Source organism: Panthera pardus, unplaced genomic scaffold, assembly GCF_024362965.1.
Source record: "Panthera pardus isolate Hobbes unplaced genomic scaffold, ASM2436296v1 HiC_scaffold_12, whole genome shotgun sequence".
NCBI classification, from domain to species: Eukaryota; Metazoa; Chordata; class Mammalia; order Carnivora; family Felidae; genus Panthera; species Panthera pardus.
In genome coordinates this window covers 88,334,715-88,347,927 of record NW_026526677.1, presented here as the reverse complement: position 1 = coordinate 88,347,927, position 13,213 = coordinate 88,334,715, and the positions used below count along the sequence as shown (strand labels likewise).

General features: G+C 42.8%; 1 protein-coding gene across 4 annotated transcripts in view; it reads left to right on the top strand.

Moving 5' to 3' along the window:
* The window catches only part of APLP2 (amyloid beta precursor like protein 2), an 86,926-nt gene that overhangs the window by 53,153 nt on the left and 20,560 nt on the right, over positions 1–13,213 (top strand). For 2 of the 4 annotated variants that reach the window (XM_019421419.2, XM_019421418.2), the window contains exons 4-7: positions 8,975–9,087; positions 10,531–10,727; positions 11,125–11,333; positions 12,707–12,874. In XM_019421419.2, the coding sequence (XP_019276964.1) occupies positions 8,975–9,087; positions 10,531–10,727; positions 11,125–11,333; positions 12,707–12,874 (687 nt within the window). The remainder of the gene's footprint in view (positions 1–8,974; positions 9,088–10,530; positions 10,728–11,124; positions 11,334–12,706; positions 12,875–13,213) is intronic. The other 2 variants (XM_019421421.2, XM_019421420.2) reach the window with 1 other exon arrangement.

Sequence of the window (13,213 nt, the reverse complement as noted above, 5' to 3'; positions counted from 1 at the left end):
TTCAATATAGATTTTTTAGAAACAAGGACATTCTTCTATATGATCACATCATCAAAATTGGGAAACTATTATTGATCCAAATCTAATCTGTAGACCCTGTTCAGATTTCACCTTTTGTTCCAATAATACCGGGATCTGATTCAAGATCACACATTGTATTTAGTCTCTTCTCGTCTTTCGTGACCTTGACTTTTTTAAAGAGTACAAATTACTTTGTGGAAATGCCTTGCAATTCGGGTTTGTCTTATGACCTTTTGATTTACACATTTTTGAGGGGACTACCGTACATGTATTCTTCTTGCAGCATAACATTAGGAGTTGCACGATGTCAGTTCCATTACCCATGATAACATTTATCCCCTGGCTAAGATGGTGTTGGCATTCACTTAGTTCCTTAAGCACTTGTCCAGATTTGACAAAAAGATGCTCTAGGCTGATCCTGTGTTTTCCTGACTCTACCCCTGGAATCTGCCATTTCTCCAGGAAGCCCTGGTTTCTTTCAGTGGAGAATGGTGTTTAGAAACCAAGTCTGGGCATTATGTGTACTTACTGGTCTGGGATGTTGTTGCTTCTAGGCCCACTCGGACAGAGCCAAGAAACACACGTTGGGGTGCCTAGGTGGTTCAGTCAGTTAAGCATCCGACTCTTGGTTTTGGCTCAGGTCACAGTTTGAGCTCAAAGTCTTCTTGGTATTCTCTTTCTCCCTCCCCCACGCCCGCCCTGTCCTTCTCCCACTTGCACTGTCTGTGTCTCTCTCAAATAAATAAAACTTAAAAAAATACATGCATGTATATATGAGTACATGCACACATAAACATATATTTCTATAGCTACATGTGTATATTAAAAACATTAGCTCATACTGATGTCTTCAGTTCCATTATCCTCACTATATTTACTTAGTATCTTCTGTAAATGATCAGTCTCCACTTTTTAAATTTATTTAAATTTTTGTAACGTTCATTTATTTTTGACAGAGAGAGAGGCAGAGTATGAGTGGGGGAGGGGCAGAGAGAGAGAGGGAGACACAGAATCTGAAGCAGGCTCCAGGCTCTGAGCTGTCAGCACAGAGCCCGACGTGGGGCTCGAACTCACCGCGAGATCATGACCTGAGCTGAACGAAGTCAGACGCTCAACCGACTGAGCCACCCAGGCACCCCTAAATTTTTTTTATTTTAGAGAGGGAGAAAGAGAGAGTGGGAGAGAGGAGCAAATGGGAAGAGGAAGAGAGAAAATCTCAAGCAGGCTTCATGCTGAGTGCAGAGCCCAACACGGGGCCTGATCCCTTGACCCTAAGATCATGACCTGAGCCAAAATCAAGAGTCAGACGCTCAAGCAACTGTGTCACTCAGGTGCCCCAACCTCTGCTTTTGTAATTTAAGTTTAACTTTTTAAGCCTTTAAAGTTTATTTGAGAGGGAGAGAGACAGAGAATCCCAAGCAGGCTGTGCACTGTCAGCATGAAGCCCAACTTGGGGCTTATCACACAAACTGGGAGAGTATAACCTGAGTTGAAACCAAGAGCTGGGTGTTTAACTGACTGAGCCACCCAAGTGCCCGTACTTTTTTTTTTTTTTTTTGAACGAGTTTGTTGAGATATAATTCATACTCTGTGTAATTCACCCATTTAAAAGTATACAGTTTAATGATTTATAGTATATTCAGTGAGTTATACAACCACACACAATTCTTTTAACGTACAAACTGTACTAAAAATGGATACAGTTAAAAGTAAGAGTTCTGTGCATTTTATTCACCAGAAGTAACTACAGTAGCTGCCTTTGTATGTGTTAAGATGAATACCACATGTTGGAGTAAAGTGATGTAGTAGTATGGTTAGCCTCAGCCCTAGGACCCCCGCTTTAAGATAATATTGCCTAATGGGGCGCCTGGTCGGCTCCATCAGTGGAGCATGCAACTGTTGACCTCAGAGTTGTGGGCTCAAGCCCCACATTGGGCACAGAGCTTACTTAAGAAAAACAACATAGTACTGCCTAGTAAACCTAAATCGCAGGTAGATAGACCAGAAGGTGTGGAAATGGAAACTGGGAACAGGATTTGTCTATAGTGGTTGGGTTGCCTGTGTTAATTGGCTTGGATATTCTATCGTCCTTACCTGTGTCCTCAGGCACCAGTTTTGTCTGTCATTGTTTTTGCTCGGTTGAGGGAAGAGGGATGTGTCCTGATTACCATGCTTGGAAAGCAGCTTGAGAATGAATTCAGGTTGCTAAGTAGTGGTTGCATCACCTGGTGTCGCACTGCCCACCCGCGTCTGTGTTCATGTCACTCAGCTCTGCCCTCTTCTGATACTTAACCACCCATCAGTGTGACTTTGAACCTGCTGTGTCAGTTCAGTCTTCTCTCTCTTCAAAATGACCTTATATCATAGGTTACTACTAATCGACTCCTGTTTATCTCTAATATTTTAGGTGGGTGGGTAGGTAGGTAGGTACGTAGATAGGATGTTCCAAGTAGGACAGAGTTGGTGATGTGTGAAGAAGTGAAACTGCTGGTATTTTGGGGGAAGGTGTTAGTCATCTCTGACATTTATCTGTAGGCTGGCTTCTACACCAAAAGAAGAGGGCTTTGTAAGCCCGTGACTGTTTTTGTTTTGGGTTATTTTTGGATGGAGATCTGGACAGAGCGTTACTGTGATGTGAGCACTGCCAAAGACAGTTCTCATTCTCAGAGGCTTTGGGGGCCATCTTCAGCAATGGTGCACCATGGTCTCTCACTTGCCCATTGCAGGTGTCTGCTTGCAAGGCAGCTTCTACCTTTGAATTCACGTTTGCCCTGTTCCCAGCATGGACCCTTGTGTGTTTTCGCTTGCGAGAATTATCTTGGGTCTTTAATATCAGAGCCCTATTGACCTCAGGGACATCTAGGGATGGCTGCTATACCTCACGGGAAATTGCAGTGGGTGGTCAGGTTGATTCTCTGGGCTCCCTCTCATGACAGAAGGCTATCTTCTCCCACCTGGTTACCACTTCCATGAGCCCCATAACTGAAACGGTCTTCCAGCTGTTCGCAGCTGTAGAGTACTTTCGCAGTAGGTTTTTAAAAACTGTGTGTGAGTGTTGGTGCTGCTGAGGGCTTCCCCAAGTAGGGAATAACAACCTTTGTTATTTTTGAAAGGAATTTCAGTAACTCTGGAAGAGCTCTAAAACCTGATGGCTATCATGGCCTTGATGGATGGACGTGATATGGAAAAGAAACAATCCTAGGGAATGGATGGGGGTTGAAGATGGATCATAAATGCAGCTTAAGTGAAATCCTGTAGGTTTAGGTTTTGTTAAATTGCCATATTCATTCCTCAGCTTTTTAAATAGCGAAAACTCTATAACCTTCTGTGTCCCGTGACTTGCGAAATTGTGGCCATTATCTATTACAACCTAACTGACTAAATTGAAGATTGTTAACAAACTTCAGTAAAATTCTAAACTGAGACCAAACCATTTTCAGTGTTTGTCTATAAAACAGTAATATTGATCTGCCTAAGTCAGTTTTTTTTTTTTTTTTTCTTAGAAGCTTCTGATAAATGTAGCAAAGGCAAAAAAAAAGTAATAGTGAAAATGCCAGAAAACAAATGTTGGGATCGAAATGTGTTCCTCTTTAGTTTACATGCTTAATAAGTTTATTTTCCAATAAAAGAACGTGGGGGAAGCAAAAATAATTTCCAGTTTCTACACCATGATTAACATTTTGGTGTATATAGACAAGACTTTTTTCTTTGGACACATACAGAAATATGTGTATTTTTAAATGCAATTTTTTCTTCCTAAAAGAGGTCATACTACATATGCTGCCTTGTTTTTTGAATTTTTTTTTTAATATTTAGATTTAAACATCTATTATGTGCTGTTCTTATGGAGATATATCAACATATCTGTATGGTTCTTTGCCTATATTTGTATAGACTTACCCTTAAGGAGTTAACCAGGGTGAAGGAGGAATGTTAGGGATATGGAGTATGTTTCTTTCTTTCTTTCTTTTTAAAATTATTTAACCACTATGGAAGTTTTTCCATGTTAAATATAAACGTAAACCATATTTCCTGTGACCTGATGGTATTCCGTTGTATGTAACTACCATCATTTAATTCCTGATTGATGGGCATCTAAGTTAGTTTCAGTGTTTGATATTAGCAACACAGCAATGAATATCTTTGTTTTACTTGCTTAATTATTTCCTTAGAGTGTGTTGTTGGAATTGCAGTTGTTAAAGAGTATTCTTTTGTTTTGTTTTATTTTTACGTTTTAGTTCCTGGTCCAATTTCAGTGGTGTTAATTCTCTTCTGGTTTTCAGAGGTCAGACAGATCGAGTCAGTCATGGGATAGCTAAGGGTTGGTAGCATTTAATTTTACTGTGTAGCATGGAGTTAATTATTGAATTACTGACATTTTAAAAGTTTTGATTTTAAACTTCTTTCTGAAATACAGCGTTTGAAGGATACTGAAAAGGTAAAATATGATGGTGACTCAGTACTCATCATCCTGATTTAAGTTCTTCAACAGCTTGCCAGGTCTGCTTCATCCGCACCTTATTTTGTCATAGAGGGAGTAAATGTTTCAAAGCCCCATCCTTTCTTCCCTTTTCCTCCCTCTTGCCCTCCCTCACTCCCTCCCTTGTTCTCAAGGTGGCCACTATCCACTTGTTGGCATGTATTATTCTCACGCATGCTTTTGTTTTTGGGGGAAAGAACCCAAGTTTCAGTAGCTACTTTTCTTTCTCATTAATTTTTAAATTTTAATTCCAGTGTAGGTAACATGCAATGTTATATTGGTTTCAGGTGTACAGTGTAGTGACTCAGCACTTCTGTACCTGACTCAGTGCTCATCATGATAAGTGTGCTGTTAATCCCCATCCCCTGTTTCACCCACCCACCCATCCCCGGCTTCCCTCTGTCTCACACATGTTTTTATACTTTTGCTGTATACAGATGTTTCTATAAACCATTTGTTTTTGTGTTTTTAAGCTTACATAAATGGTATCATTCTGTACCTGACATCACTTTTACAACTTGCTTTTACTTTACATCATTTTGGGGTGTATCTAATGTGTGATCCAAGTAGATTTCATTCATTTTAACTCAATATATAGTATTCCACTGTATGTTTATTTCTGTTAGTATTTTTTCCACTGTTTTTTATTGATTTTTAAAATATTTATTTATTTTTAGGGGAGTGCCAGCGGGGGAGGGGCAGAGAGAGAGGGACAGAGGATCCAAAGTGGGCTTTGTGCTGACAGGCTGACAGCAGTGAGCCTGATGTGGGACTCAGGCCTACGAACCATGAGGTCATGACAAAGATTGATGCTCAACCCACTGAGCCACCCAGGTGCCCCCCACTGTATTTTTTAAAAACCCGGTTTGTTTATTACCTCTGTAGACTAGATATATAGTAATAAAATTGCTGGGTTTAAAAAAAAATACTTATTTTGAGAGAGAGAAAGAGCACGAGCTGAGGATAAGGGGCAGGGGGAAAGAGAGAAGAGAGAGCGAGAGAGAGTCCCAGGCAGACTGCACGCTCTCAGCACAGAGCCGGACATGGGGCTTGAACCCATGAACTGTGAATCATGCCCTGAGCCAAATCAAGAGTTTGGCCCTTAATTGACTGAGCCACCTAGGTGCCTCTAAAATTGCTGTTTTAAATGTTTTTCTGATGTTGCAATTGTAAACATAAAATTGATGTTTTAACAAATTGTAGATTTCTGTATGATAACTGTGGTTGTATATATAGTTTGCTTTATATAAAACTAGTTACTCAGCTCAAGACTCACCAACATTACCATCAGTAATTAGAAATAGCACACTTGCATACTGCTTAGTGCTTACTGTGTACCAGAATCAGCTCTAAGCTTTTCAGGTGTTGTATTATATTATGTCATTTATCATCACACAGGATAAGGAAATCGAGGCACGGAAAGGTTAATAAGTAAGTTAACCTTCTTTATGCCTAAAACCATTCTGCTGATAATGATGGTGCTGAAATAGAACCCTGGCATTTAACCCTATACACACTGTTCATTAATACACTCTTTTGTTGCTTTTTGTCATAAACTAAGTATAAAATTGCCTAGTCAATACAGCATAATCACATTAATACAATATGAGTTGGTGGTTGGGTGTCAGGGTTTAAGTAATTTCTACTTGGTTGAATATCAGGATTGTTTCTTCTAGTAGAGGCACATCCTCATTTATCATGAGGATTTGGGATTTTTTAAGCATTGTGTCTAGTTGATGGAAAAAGTGTACATGTTCTAGCTCCCTAGAGCCTTTAGGGCCTCAAGGCAACACTATGTCTAACTTACTTTGTGTTCCTGCATGAGGAAATTGGCTTCCAAATTCCCTGTACTAATAGTGGTGTGAAACGTCACTACCCTGTGTAAAGTTCTGAAGTGGGGAGGCTGTTTTTACTGCCCCAGCGTAATGTCACAGCACATCTTCCCCCTTAAAGTAGATTAAGGACTCCTTCCACTTGTCACATGGGTCACGGAAGGATTGACTTGTACAGTGCCCATAGACTGAGGCCCGAGGCTGAGGGGTCCTGGAGAACCAGGCCATGATGATGAGCTTGGGGTGGGTCTACACAGACTTTGCATTAAGGTCAAAGCCTACGACCTTTCTCAGGCCAGATTACTTTCATATTCTATGCTTCCTTCTTTAAAAAAAGAAAAAAGAAAAGAGAATCTCAGAGGTTAGCCTGCCTGCTTCCTTTCCCTTGCCTCCACTTACTACATCTCTTCCTGAACTAAGCACACACCTCTCTCCCTCTCTTTGTTTTCCTCCACTTAGACCCTGTATGGAGCATATTGGTGATGCATCAGAATCTCCTGGAATGCTTGTTCAATGAAAATTACTGAATCCTACCTTAGACCTACTGAATCAGAATCTCTGGGTGATGCTCCCGTGATATATGAATTTTTTTTTTTTTTAATTTTAGCTCTATGCCCCACGTGGGGCTTGAACTCACGACCTTGAAATCAAGAGTCATCACATGCTCTACTGACTAAGCCAGCCAGGCGCCCCAGAGATACATGAATTTTTAACTTTTTATTATGGAATGTACAAACATGCCCAAAAGAGAAAAATAATACTGTTAACCCTTATGTACCCATTGGCCAGCTATGCAGCAATCATTAGTTCATGAGCCCCTTTTACGTTGTCTGTGGACAATCCCACCCACCTACTCTTGATTATTTGGAAACACATCACAGATAATATTTTTTTTTCCTGTAAATATTTCAGTGTGTATTTCTAAAAGATCATCTGTTTTTTAAACAACTATGTATATTTTCCTCACAGCTTTTTATTTTTGAAAAGTTTTAGACCTATAGAAAAAAAATGTAACCATGAATACTTCTGTACTCTTTACCTGGGTTCTCTGCTTTTGTCTTCTCTCACTCTGTGTGTGTGTGTGCATCTTACGTATCTTTTATTGTTGTTATTACACCCTTTGAAAGTAAGTTGGGACATTGTGAAAATTTACTTCTAAATATTCAGCTTGTTTCTCCTAAGAGCAAGGACATTCTCTAACATAACTACGATACAGTAATCACACTTTGGGCAATTTCTCTCTAACTATCCAAATAGTGTCCTTTATAGCTTTCCTTTAAAAAGGATTGAACTATTACATTTGGTCTGCAACAGTTTCCCAATCAACTTTTTTTTTTAAATCTTTCACAACAATGGTATTTTTTTAGTTTAGGCCATTTGTTTAAATATATCCCTGAATTTGAATTTGTCTTACTGTTTTATCATGATTAGATTCAAATAACATATTTTTGGCAGAAAGACTGTGTAGTGATATTTTCTTTTTTTTTAATGTTTGTTTATTTTTTTTTTTTTATTTTAAATTTTTTTTTTTTCAACGTTTTTTATTTATTTTTGGGACAGAGAGAGACAGAGCATGAACAGGGGAGGGGCAGAGAGAGAGGGAGACACAGAATCGGAAACAGGCTCCAGGCTCCGAGCCATCAGCCCAGAGCCCGACGCGGGGCTCGAACTCACGGACCGCGAGATCGTGACCTGGCTGAAGTCGGACGCTTAACCGACTGCGCCACCCAGGCGCCCCAATGTTTGTTTATTTTTGAGAGAGAGAGAGAGAGAGAGAGAGAGAGAACGTGAGCAAGGGAAGGACAGAGAAGGGGGGGAGACCGAGAATCCCAAGCAGGGTATGCACTGTCAGTGCAGACCTGATGTGGGGCTCAAACACAAGAACCGTGAGACAACGACCTGAGCCAAAGTCAAGAGTTGGACACTCCACCGACTGAGCCACCCAGGTGCCCCAGTGAGATTTTCTTCTTAGGACATCACATATATCAGCTTGTCACTGTTGGTGATGTTAAGCTGGTCACCCGCTTAAAGTAGCGTCTGCCAGAGTTTTGGATCGCAAAGGCACCCATTCCCTTCTATCGATGAGTCTTCCCTGAATCAGTGGTGCTTTGTCTTAGAGCTACATGTTTTTAGGTACACAAAAGGACCAAAGTAAGATTCGTCTGTACTTCAAAGGAACACCTGGTCTTAGTTTCTTGGGGATATTGTTGTTAGAAATAATGTGGGCAGAAATAAGGATGTAGGAGGCTAGGAATATTAATGTGAACTCAAAGGTCGTGGGGAGTATCTGTGTGCTTTTGAGATCATGGAATTGGGGGGTGGGGGGGAATTCCCATTCCTGTTCCACCCCTCCTGTATTCTGATAGCCCTGCAATTGGACTGTAAGGGATTGGAGTCCAGGAAGAGTGAGGAAAGTCCCAGGCATCATGACCTGAACAGGATGTTGAGCTCTTGTAGCTGCTTTACCTGGAGCTGTAACATCCAGCTGACCTTTGAAGATGAGAGAGGCACATCAACTTACATAAATTAGAGACTGCTCCTGTGCACACCTGACTATGTAGCTGCCCTGATCTGCAGCGAGGGTCCTTTCTACCTCAAATCATGATCAGGTTTGCTTATAACAATGCTTTCTCTTTTCCAGTGGGTGAATTCGTAAGTGATGTTCTACTCGTTCCAGAAAAGTGCCAGTTTTTCCACAAAGAGCGGATGGAGGTGTGCGAGAATCACCAGCATTGGCACACTGTAGTTAAAGAGGTAAAAGAATGGATCATGTGTTGTTTTCCTTGTTAAGAGAGAAAGAAAGTAACATTTTCTTCCAAACCTCCTCATGATTTTAAATTGCTTTTATTTTCCCTCTTCAAAGTTTGCAGTTACTTGTACCTTCTAAGTTAAAAATATTTGGGGGCACCTGGGTGGCTCAGATGGTTAAGCCTTTGACTTTTGGTTTTGGCTCAGATCATGATCTCATGGTTCATGAGTTCAAGCCCCGCTTCAGGCTCTGCGTGGACAGTGTGGAGCCAGCTTGGGATTCTCTCTCCCCCCTCTCTCTGCCCCTCCCCGACTCACACATGCTGTCTCTCTCTCTCTCTCAAACTTAAAAAAAATTTTTTTAGGGGTGCCTGGGTGGCTCAGTTGGTTAAGCGTCTGACTGCGGCTCAGGTCATGATCTCGTGGTTCATGAGTTCAAGCCCCTGCTGACAGCTCAGAGCCTGGACCCTGCTTTGGATTCTGTGTCTCCCTCTGTCTCTGCACCTCCCCCACTCACACTCTGTCTCTGTCTCTCAAAAATAAATACGCATTAAAATTAAAAAAAAATTTTTTTAAATAAAAATATTTGGGAGGATATTTTTATTGAGAAATACAGTGTTGACAATCCAGCTCCTAAAGTTAAGGATGTTGAAAAGATTGTTAAGCAAGGATGCTGTCCGTGGGATTTCCAAGGAGGCCATCCCAAGCCTTAGGGCCTTAGGGTAAAAATAGCCAATTCTAGAAAATCTATGTCTTGACATGTATCCTCATAGGATTGGATGCCATTTCATTTTTCCAGTGAGGAAAAGTACCCTTTCTTATGCTTGTCTTCTGTGGTTAAGTTGGATCTCTAGTCAGTTTCTTTGGTCAGATTCTGACACAGTGCCCTCACAGTGAGGAATGTAAATTATCACTGACCGCCTTTAGCCGGCATTGATAAGTACTAGAAGAGCTCCCTTTTCCTTAATTTTTTTCTAACTGTGGGCTTTTGTTGTTTCTGGCCCAGATGATGATTCTCCATTGCAAGTTAAACAAAATTGGTAAATCTTCTTAAAATAATAGCATCACAACTTGTTGACAGAAAATTTGTGTGTCTGTGAGAGAATGCTTTACATAGTGATTTGATAGGGGTTTCTTTTGTTTTTTTATTATTATTTTTTATAATATTTTTATTTTTGAGACAGAGACAGAACATGAACAGGGGAGGGTCAGAGACAGAGGGAGACACAGAATCCGAAGCAGGCTCCAGGCTCCGAGCTGTCAGCACAGAGCCTGACGTGAGGCTTGAGCCCACGGACAGCAAGATCATGACCTGAGCTGAAGCTGGACACTCAACCAACTGAGCCACCCAGGCGCCGATAGAGGTTTCTTTTGGATGAAGCTAGTGATGGGGGACTATTTGACCAAATTTATTAATGTTCTGATGTTGGATCTGTGGGTTTCTTTTAGGCCTGTCTGACTGAGGGGATGACCTTATATCGCTATGGCATGCTGCTGCCGTGTGGGGTAGACCAGTTTCATGGCACTGAATATGTGTGCTGCCCTCAGACAAAGACTATTGAATCGACTGTGTCAAAAGAAGAGGAGGAGGATGAGGAGGAAGAAGAGGAAGAGGATGAAGAGGAAGACTATGATATTTACAAAAGGTAAATTCTTCTTCTACACCTGTGCGATTGTTTTGCTGGTGGCGGTGGGCTGCCGGTCCCTCCCTTCTGGATAAAGTGGTCATTCCCTTGTTCGTGTTGGCATTGAGCCAGCTGGCCTTTCATTGTCGCCCTAGCTGATTGAAGGACTGCCGGTGGCTCTCAGCTTCCTATTCTGTGGCCACGGTATTTTCTACAGGCTAGTGCAGTGCCTGCCCACTTACTCCTCCCTTCCTCCTCCCCAGCTGTAGCTGGGCTGAGGGCTGTAGTGGCACAGCTAAACGTGAGTTGAGCTTATTTCCTGTCTCTGTTTTTGTGTTTCAGCATAGGGAAGAGAATCATTGTTGTGCTTTGCACACAGGAATTGGTCTTAACCTTCCTTTTCTGTTGTGACCTTTAGTGAATTTCCTACCGAAGCAGATTTGGAGGACTTCACAGAAGCAGCTGTGGATGAGGATGACGGGGATGAGGAAGAAGGGGAGGAGGTGGTGGAAGACCGTGATTACTACTACGACACCTTTAAAGGCGATGACTACAACGAAGAGAACCCTACCGAACCCAGCAGCGACGGGACGGTTTCAGAAAAGGAGATTACTCACGACGTTAAAGGTAACCTGATGTATTAAAATTCATCTGGTAATTATTTGCTTACAATTTTAGACTGCATTCATCACAGGTAAGTCACACAGGGAGAGGCGGCACTCCTGGACGCTGGCGTGAAATCCGCTCTCCAGCCCGCTGGTGGTGCCATCTTAGCGCTCGGTGGCCAGGCTGCTGACACGGTCAGGGAGGGACCCAGGATTGAATCAGAAACTGTTGTTGGCATTATAAGGACTGAACTAGAGAACAGGGACCCAGAGGATAAGGGAGAAGATACATGGTTTACACTTGGGCAGGATTCTTCCACATGGAGCCTGCAACATTCTCTCCCCAAGGGGAAGCCCCCTCCTCAGTACTTCTAAAGCCCTGACCTTCTACAATGAAATTAACTTCCTTGGTTCTTTTCTTGAGTGTGTGTTCCCATCCGTATGCTGCCCTGTTGGTCCACCAGAAAGATGCCTGTGACTGGGAGGGTGGCCTTTAATGACCTACTGGTGAGGGATCAGGCCTAGCAGTTTTTTCATCCTGTCACTGAAAAAAAAAAAAAAGACCATCTAGAGCCATTTACATGCAGCCTCCTGGAGAGTGTCTATCTGATGCCATTTAAGATCTGAAGAATTATTTGGGACTCCCTGTAGGGGAAACACTTAACAGTCTAGATGTTTTTTTTTTTTTTTTTTTTTTAACATTTATTTATTTTTGAGAGAGAGAGAGAGAGACAAAGCATGAGTGGGGGAGGGACAGAGAGAGAGGGAGACACACAATCCAAAGCAGGCTCCAGGCTCTGAGCTGTCAACACAGAGCCCAACGAGGGGCTCGAACTCAACGGACCGCGAGATCATGACCTAAGCTGAAGTTGGATGCTTAAACAACTGAGCCACCCAGGCACCCCGACAGTCTAGAAGTTTCTGAGTCATCTTGAAGAAAGTGAAAATGTACATGTATGCAATCCAGGCACTTAAGTAGCATTTCCTATGGTTATCACCAGTAAAACAGCCTCTTCACCCACATTGGTCTCCTTTGATCCTTGATACGACAATCAACAAATCAGGCAAATATCTCAGAAGTGGGAGGCTCACAGAGCTGTGAGACACAGAATTCCTCTCCGTCAGTCTAGACTCAAGACAGTGTGAAAAACACTGTTTTCAGTTCCTAAGTGTCTTTACTACAATCAGGACAGAAAAACGACTATGTCCTCAGGAAGCCCAGGCTTGAGTCGGTGAGATGGTCCACCAGGGCACTTGGGGTCCGCCCAGTCTTGGCCTCCGCTGACATTCAGCGGGTCGTTGAGCATGTGGCCTGGCCTGTCCTCCTCCCACCCGTAGCAGTGTGATCAAAGCTGCTGCCTCTGTCCCGCTGACGCTCTGACCGTTTTCACACAGCTGTCTGCTCCCAGGAGGCGATGACGGGGCCCTGCCGGGCCGTGATGCCTCGTTGGTACTTCGACCTCTCCAAGGGAAAGTGCGTGCGCTTTATATATGGCGGCTGCGGAGGCAACAGGAACAATTTTGAGTCTGAGGATTATTGTATGGCTGTGTGTAAAGCGATGAGTAAGTCCTGGCACGCTGGCTTCGTGCAGCGGCTCTGTCCTGTCCGGCGTTCTGTCTCTCCCGGCCGTCCCTGTGACCGCGTCTGTGTCGTGCTCCCTTGCCGACTCAGGTGTTGGCTGTCAGTCGTTTTCCTCTCATCTCTGTGCTTTGTAGACCTAGGCTCTCCTTTCCTGTTGGCAGTCGTGAGCCCAGTTTTGTACGTCCGTGCTCACCGTGGGTCTGGTGGTGGTGGTGGCGGCGTGTCCTCTCCCTGGCACAGCAGAGAGCCCAGGGGCCTGTTCTTTCTTTTCCTTCCTTGTGTCTGTGGGCCCCTGGAGGGCTTCTGTGTTGCTTGGGACA